At 38.2% G+C, this 8,444-nt stretch overlaps 1 protein-coding gene across 2 annotated transcripts in view; it reads left to right on the top strand.

The window, feature by feature from the left end:
* The first annotated feature begins 3,600 nt into the window (after window positions 1-3,600).
* The window catches only part of bcl6b (BCL6B transcription repressor), a 13,319-nt gene continuing 8,475 nt past the window's right edge, over window positions 3,601-8,444 (top strand). The window contains exons 1-6 of one of the 2 annotated variants that reach the window (XM_016469888.1): window positions 3,601-3,707; window positions 4,301-4,365; window positions 4,823-5,045; window positions 5,826-6,056; window positions 7,421-7,567; window positions 7,687-7,882. In XM_016469888.1, coding sequence (XP_016325374.1) covers window positions 4,831-5,045; window positions 5,826-6,056; window positions 7,421-7,567; window positions 7,687-7,882 — 789 coding nt within the window. In that variant the 5' untranslated portion in view covers window positions 3,601-3,707; window positions 4,301-4,365; window positions 4,823-4,830. Of the gene's footprint in view, window positions 3,708-4,300; window positions 4,366-4,822; window positions 5,046-5,256; window positions 5,476-5,825; window positions 6,057-7,420; window positions 7,568-7,686; window positions 7,883-8,444 lie in introns of those variants that run through there. The other variant, XM_016469890.1, reaches the window with a different exon arrangement.

Raw genomic sequence — 8,444 nt, 5'->3', positions numbered from 1 at the left:
TCTCACTTTTCCTCAGCCGCCCCCTCTCTTCCGTAGCTCGCACAATGCCTGGAAGTCGCCTAGACCCACATCTCCCTCTCTGTTTTTTTCTCCTGTTGTTTTCTCTCTCTCTCTCTTTTCCCCTCGCACCAAAGACACAATTGATCCAGTCAGCATCAAAACAAATAGGAGCACAAGGACACACACACGCACTCAACACCCTCGTCTAAAAGATACTTCCGACTCGCATTAACAAACACGGTTTATGTTTCAACACAAACAAAGAATGAATTCAGTAACCGCATAATAACTTCTCAAAGCTCAACACTTATATGCTGTTTTGTGATGGCTGGCATTATTATTTGATGTAAAAAAAGAATTATGATCTTATGATATATTTCACTTTAATATATGAAACTTACTGAAATTTGAGAAATTTAAAATCATTTCCATGTATTTGGTTTTAGTTATTTTCATTTTTAATTTATTTAGTCCTAATTTTAAGTAAGATATGTTAAAGATCACATTTAAAAGTGTTATTAAAATGATTAGTGTTTCTATATGTGATTGTACAATGATGGCAAAGGCAATCGAAATGTAAAAACCGTGGAAATTGCAGCAATATCACATCAGCTCAGTTTCATACTAATATATTATGCAGTTTTAATCAATCATTGCCTGGTGTGCAATGAAAAAGTGAACTAAAATTAATTGATAATTAATATTTTTTTGTATTTTATTTTTAAGCTTTTTAATGGCTCTTTTGCTCACCAAGGTTATTTGACTACATATACAGTAAAAACAGTAATATTGTGAAATATTATTACAATTTTAAAATTTATTTTAATATATTTTAAAATGTAATTTATTCCTGTGATAGCAAAGCTAAGTTTTCAACATCTATTAATCCAGTCTTCACTGTTATTAAATTACTACTGTTTTTTAAAGCTGTTTTTTTCAATCTAAATGTGAAAACTGTGGAAATTACCATGCACAATTAAATATCAGCTGATAGCAATGAACTAAAAAATCTATAGCCTAATGCTGGCCAAAAACCATGCAAATGCAATGTCAAAGCAATCATTGCCTGGTGCATGATAAAAGAGTGAAAAAAATAATTGAATTGAAGAAACCTGAAGCTGAAAATTTCATACAGACTTCATTATCTTTGTCTTTATGCCCATTGGTAAGTTTTCCCTCCAAACTCTTCATGAACTGTGAGTGAAGAAGGTGAGGTAACTTTCCTCTTGTTTTTGAGCTATTGGAGACCTGCACGGGCCCCCATATCCCGTCTCATTCTCCTGCCTGCTTTATTGTCGGATGTCCTGCGCAGGCGTTTCATCCCTGTCTCTGGCTCTGTGTGTGTGTGTATAATTGTGTGTGTCTCACAGGAAGCCTTAAGGGGGGCAGGCGGTGGAGTGGAGGGGGTGTTCCATAGTTCCTGCACATCTGCAGGCTGCATTTCTCTAGGTGTCGCTCAGTTGTTTTTCGGTCGTGAGAGAGGGATATCACCCATATCACTTTTTTTAAAGCTCTCCTATTTCCTTTCGCTCATTGCCCATAACAAGCTTCCAGAAGCGCGCGCGCACACACACACACACACACACACACTCTCCTGTCACAGGAAGCCAGACAGAGGTTTCCGGCAACCCTTGAGAGAGGCAGGTGAGGCCTAATTTGGCCATACCTGCTGACCTGGCTGCATTCGTGTTGCTTATCTTTGGTCTGAACTAAGGTCATGCCCTTTGTTTAGGCCATGTTTACTGTGTAACCTGGTTCAATCAGTCCATTCTAAATTACTTATAGAAAGTTAACTCTCCAGACTCATTTCAGATGGCCTACTTAGATTACTAATGTATCCTCAAAGTACTGGAGTTGATTTAGTTAAGGCAAGACTTTGGTTCAATACTTAACCTGCAATGTTTGTGCTATACATGAATGACATCTCAATGTAGATATTAAATATGGGAAGCGCGCGCGCCCACACACACACACACACACACACACTCTCCTGTCACAGGAAGCCAGACAGAGGTTTCCGGCAACCCTTGAGAGAGGCAGGTGAGGCCTAATTTGGCCATACCTGCTGACCTGGCTGCATTCGTGTTGCTTATCTTTGGTCTGAACTAAGGTCATGCCCTTTGTTTAGGCCATGTTTACTGTGTAACCTGGTTCAATCAGTCCATTCTAAATTACTTATAGAAAGTTAACTCTCCAGACTCATTTCAGATGGCCTACTTAGATTACTAATGTATCCTCAAAGTACTGGAGTTGATTTAGTTAAGGCAAGACTTTGGTTCAATACTTAACCTGCAATGTTTGTGCTATACATGAATGACATCTCAATGTAGATATTAAATATGGGAATCCTATATACAGTACATATAGGATTTTGATTAATAATATTCTCTTCTTTTTTTTTTGCTAAGCATTTTATCCTCAAATGTAGATTAGTGGATAAAATGTATCTAAAAAGCTGGGATTTTGTTGGATTTAGTTGATATATAAATATAATTTATTATAATATTTTGTCATTACCCCTCTGATTAATTGCTGTTTACTTAGATGTGGCTCTTTTCGTGTTTAGAATGGTTATTATTTATTCTTATGAGTTTATTCTTATGATACATATATATATTATTTTCTTTATTTGGTGAAGTTGAATGTTGAAAAAAATTAATAATATTATTTCTTTTCTGATATTATTATAATTTCAAACTCCTGATCAACAGAAGTAGTACTTTAATTCAGAAAGGATGCATTAAATTGATCAAAAGTGTCAAGACATCGTTACAAAATTGTTGAAATAAATGCTGTTCTTTTGAACTTCCTATTCAGCAACCTTGATGAAAAAACACTGTTTCCACAAAAATATTAAGCACTAACCGTTTTCGACTGTCATTTGAGCAGAATCATTTAAAAATGTATTTTGCAGCATTATATTGCACAGTTCTGTCTGATCTTATATTTATTTGCTTTGTCATTGGTCTCAATCCTCAAAAGACAAGCTTGTCAGAAGAATTCTTATATGACTAAGTTGATGTATTTGCACAAACTTCCTCTGAGACAGTTTCCCTTGTCCTGGACAGAGACTGGGTCATGCACGTTTGCTTTGGTTATCTGAACTCCTGGACAGTGTTGACAGGACATCTGACCCGTTGACAATAATCAGAAGCCCACGCAAGCCAACACATTTACACACTCTAACACACAAACCTACATTCCCTGAATTCTTCACTTCCATACAAACATCTGCAAAACACGCAACATGCATCAAAAAGCACTCTACCCACTTTCCTGTCATCATTAAACACAACAGAGCTCTAATACACAACTATAAATACTGACACACAGGGGCTTGGAGCCTTTTCCCGCTGAGCTTCCAGCGCGTGGGCAGCAGAGGGGGATTCAGCTTGGTGTTTTTTTCCCCTGATCAGAGACCATCTAGATCCGGACCTCAGTCATTATAAGAAACGCCACAAAACTGACCCAGGAGCAGTGTGAAAAGGCAGCTTCTACTAACACAGGAAATAAACACCCTGACTGAATGAGACTTCCTGCCCAGCGTTATAAAGGATACTCTCTCTTAGGTCAGACTGGTCAGTTTTTCAGAGACACGCTTGAGTGAGGGAGGTTAGATCGTGTGTGTGTGGCTTGTTTGAAACTGGGATCAGAAGAGAGAGACTGTAAGAACAGGGCGGCGTGTGTTCTCGTCCCTGCTGGTCGGGGTGAGTTTTCCATTAAATCTTTTTAATGCATATTTAGATTGTATAGATGTTTTCTTGCAGACAAATAGTTTTACTTTTAGCATATGAATTCCCATTTCCATTTAGTTCCTCAAAAATGTGATGCTTTTTGATTGTTATGCTCCAACCACATGGATCCTTACTCAGTTAAAGAGGTGTTATGAATGAGGTTTCATCATTTTCATGGGTGGAGGCCCATTGTGGACAAAATGTGATGAATGAATGACAATATGGTCATTTTTCCACTGTTCTCAAATTCTGCAGTTAAACTTTTTTACTTTGAATTATTATGATGCATTTGCTAAAAGGTGGTGTGAAATTTAGTAATTTTATAAAAAAAAAAATGTGTATAAAACTTTACTGTGCCCATTAGACGTTTCGCTACTAACTAGACTAATGCAATAGTCAGTGCATCACAATTGTATTTCACAGTTTTGCAGAATGCTTCTGATACCTGCAGATGTGAAGTTGTCGTATAAATGACATTGTTTATAAAATAAAATGTTATTTTAAAGATGTTTTACTTGATGCATGCGAGTTAGAATTATTTATTTTCTTTATTTTTTTGATGGCAGGTACGAGTAGGGAGCTGGCCTCCCCAGATAGACGCTTTTGAATCAAATTTTGTCATCTTTATCAGGTAAAAATGTGCTTATGTTTACTGAACATATTTTCTGATAAAGCTTCACAGGACCATAATTCATATGACTAGACTTGTTATTTAATTAACCTTAATTAAAATGTTGGTCTATATTTTTAACATTTGATAAATATACAAATTAAATTATAATATTATTTATAAATATCAATAAATATTAGTTGGCTTTAAAAGTCTTGTTTTATATCTTTAACCCTGTATAAATATACAGATTTAATTATAATATTATTTATAATTATCAGTAAGTCCTAACTGGCTTTAAAAGTCTTGTGTTTTTTTTAACATTTTGTAAATATGCATATTAAATGATAATATTATGTATAAAAATCAATGCATATTTAATTTCTATTATATTGTTGCTAACTGCATTTTTTTCTGAACTGCATAATTATTAGTTAAAATTGTGGTTGTAAAAATGTTTACATCCTTTATCAAACAGAAAAATTAATGCAAATGGAAGAGGGATACCTAAGCTACTCCGAGCACGCTGCTGCCGCCGATGTGATGGAGGTGAAGGGCTACATTAAGGAGTTCACCCGTCACTCCAACGACGTGTTGCTGAACTTAAATGAACTGCGGCATCGGGACATCCTTACAGATGCCACGCTGCTAGTGGGCACCGCCGAGCTGCGCGCCCACTGCGCCGTGCTCATCGCGTGCAGGTTTGTCAACAGGGAGTGCCAGGATGTACAGCCAGTCACTTTCTCTCACCCTCCCTCACTCCTTCTGTCCTACCCCCTCGGCCTTTTTCCTGTTTGTGCCAAGATTTGTCTTTGTTTGAAGACATTAGCACACAACTGCATGAGATCATATTCTTATATCTTTTGTCTCATATCGTAGTAAAAATGTTTACATCCTTTATCAAACAGAAAAATTAATGCAAATGGAAGAGGGATACCTAAGCTACTCCGAGCACGCTGCTGCCGCCGATGTGATGGAGGTGAAGGGCTACATTAAGGAGTTCACCCGTCACTCCAACGACGTGTTGCTGAACTTAAATGAACTGCGGCATCGGGACATCCTTACAGATGCCACGCTGCTAGTGGGCACCGCCGAGCTGCGCGCCCACTGCGCCGTGCTCATCGCGTGCAGGTTTGTCAACAGGGAGTGCCAGGATGTACAGCCAGTCACTTTCTCTCACCCTCCCTCACTCCTTCTGTCCTGCCCCCCTCGGCCTTTTTTCCTGTTTGTGCCAAGATTTGTCTTTGTTTGAAGACATTAGCACACAACTGCATGAGATCGTATTCTTATATCTTTTGTCTCATATCGTAGACACACTTTTTTGTTTTTAGAGTTTGCTGTTGGTTGAAACGTTGTTTCTTTGTTTCTCTTATTAAGATCTTCCACTGTTTCTACATTCAGAGTTTTTTTAAATACATTTTTGAATCCATGTTTGGTTACCTTTTTTTTGCACCTAAGTAAACATATGTGTTTTTTCACAGTGGATTCTTCTATACTCTCTTCTCTCGTCGAGCGGCCGGTGCTGGCGGTGAGCGGGGGTTTTCTCTCACCCTGCCGGTGGGGCTGGACGCAGGCAGCGTGTCCCTGCTGCTAGACTTCATGTACACCTCCTGCCTCCCTCTCACGCCCCGGACAGTATCTGACGTGCTCGCGGCTGCCACTTATCTGCAGATGGAGCATGTCGCTGACACCTGCCGAGCATTTATTCACAGGTGAGAATGGGAATGATGACCAAAGCAGAGGCGACACCAGAGACAATGATGCTACAAATCTGGTCAGAGCTTAAACTTTATGCAAATAAACAGCAATGTGACGCATAAACTACCCAGCTAACAAAAATATGTTCTATAGGAACGTTTTGCATTAAGTAAACGTTATTTCAGAATGTTCTCTGGACATTCAGAACATTCCGTTTTTAAATACTCATTATGGAAATGTTGCATTTTAGAATTTTGTAAACATTATGGAAAACATTACTTTTGAATGATCTCTGAACTGCCTGAAACTTGCAAGTAGTAACATGCAAAAAAATAAAATAAAAAAAATACGTAAATAAATAAACACATCCAACATAAAATGTTTCTGAAAAACATTCAGAAATGATGCATAAATATTGTTTCTGTGCTAATGTTCTGAGAATGTTATTAAAGATCGGATAACTTTGGACAAATATTCTATCAGTGCTACTTGAAGAATTTTTGTTCATAAATTTGAGTGAACCTTGCCAGAAAGTTCAGAGAACATTCCCTGTTAGCTGTGTACTCTACCAATGATTTCTTAGAAAAATGGTACAAAGCTGTCACTGGGTCTGTACCCTAAGGTACAAAAGCTAAAAGGTGCATCTTAACCCTAAATGGTACATATTAGTACTCAATTACATACATATTAGGGGCGGTCGTGAACTAATGGTAAGAGAGTCTGTAACCCAAAGGTTGTGGGTTCGAGTCTCGGTACCGGCAGGGATTGTAGGTGGGGGAGTAAATGTACAGCGCTCTCTTCCACCTTCAATACCATGACTGAGGTGAGGCCCTTGAGCAAGGCACTGAACCCCCAACTGCTCTCCGGGCGCCGCAGCAAAAATGATTGCCCACTGCTCTGGGTGTGTGTTCACGGTGTGTGTGTGTGTGTTCACTACTGTGTGTGTGCACTTGGATGGGTGAAATGCAGAGCACAAATTCCGAGTATGGGACACCATACTTGGCCACACGTCACATCCTTTCCTTCCTTTCCTTTCCAAAGTGTACATATTAGTACCTTTTGAAAGGGTACTGGCCCAGTGACAGTTTTGCACCTTTTTACCTGATAGTGTTTGAGTGCAGACAGTGATTCACTACCTGATACAGGATTGGATTCCGCAATCAAGTAGTCAAAAAGAAGCTCAGAAATCACTGGTGATTGTCATTGTGTCATTGTGAATGCCCCCCTTTACATTTACATTTATCAGTTCATGCATTCACTGGGAATCAAATCCATGATGTTGGTGTTGCTATAGTGCCATGCTCAGTTTGGTTCTGTATTGTTTCTGATTTTGCAGATTTGTGGCCATCTACTGAAAGTTTGTTTTTTTCTCATTCAGTGAAAGGATCTCTGTCAGTCCTTCTTTGATGGAGCCAGCCTCCAGAACGCCCCTTGGTGGAAGGTCACCACCTGCTCATCCCACCATCTTCTCCTCCCCCTCCAGGCCTACTGGTGACGCAGAAGATCCCATCCCAGACCGAGCCAGGTAAAAGGGTTATACAGGGATTGTCTAATAATAAGTATTTGAATTGCATTTGAAACTTAAACTGTATCCCATCCAAATTTGTATCAAAAAGGCATAAAATGCATTGACTGTATCTACAGGGTTCCAAGTGAGAGCTTTGCCTCGCCAGATCTAGAAACTTGCCTGATTGCTTTCCCCAAGTCTCAGACCCCACAATTAGAGGAATCTTCACCTGCAACCCCATCCACACCATCTCCAGACAGTCCTTCTCATTCCAGTGGGCAGCCCAACTCACCTGCTGAGTCCAGCGGCTGCAGTCTGTCTCCCCAGCTAAAGGTGTGTATGTTTATATGTACTCTACCATTCAAGAGTTTGGGGTCAATATTATTATTATTTTTTTTTTTTATATATAAATTAATATTTGTAATCAGAAAGGATGCATGCAAATTGATCTAAATTGATAATAAAAACATTTGTTACAAAATATTTTCAAATAAATTCAGTTGTTTTTCAATGTTCTATTCATCAAAGAATCCTGCAAAAAAAGAAACAGTTTCCACAATAATATTAAGTAGCACAATTGTTTTCAACATTAATAATAATAAGAAATGTTTCTTGAGCAGCAAATCAGCATATTAGAATGATTTCTGAAGGATCATGTGACACTAGAGACTGGAGTAATGATGCTGAAAATTGAACTTTGCCATCACTGGAATAAATTACATTTTAAAATATATTAAAATAGAAAACAGTTATTTTAAATTGTAATCATATTTTCACAATATTAAAGTTTTTCCTGTGTTTCTGATCAAATAAACATCTTGGTGCACATAAGAGACTACTTTGAAAAAAGCCTTAAAAAAAATCTTACCGACCCCAAATTTTTGAACGGTTGTGT

This window comes from Sinocyclocheilus anshuiensis, unplaced genomic scaffold (genome assembly GCF_001515605.1).
Source record: "Sinocyclocheilus anshuiensis isolate Anshui unplaced genomic scaffold, SAMN03320099.WGS_v1.1 scaffold1968, whole genome shotgun sequence".
In the NCBI taxonomy this organism is placed as follows: domain Eukaryota; kingdom Metazoa; phylum Chordata; class Actinopteri; order Cypriniformes; family Cyprinidae; genus Sinocyclocheilus; species Sinocyclocheilus anshuiensis.
The sequence above is the reverse complement of the archived record's forward strand: the minus strand, read 5'-3'. Positions and strand labels throughout refer to the sequence as shown.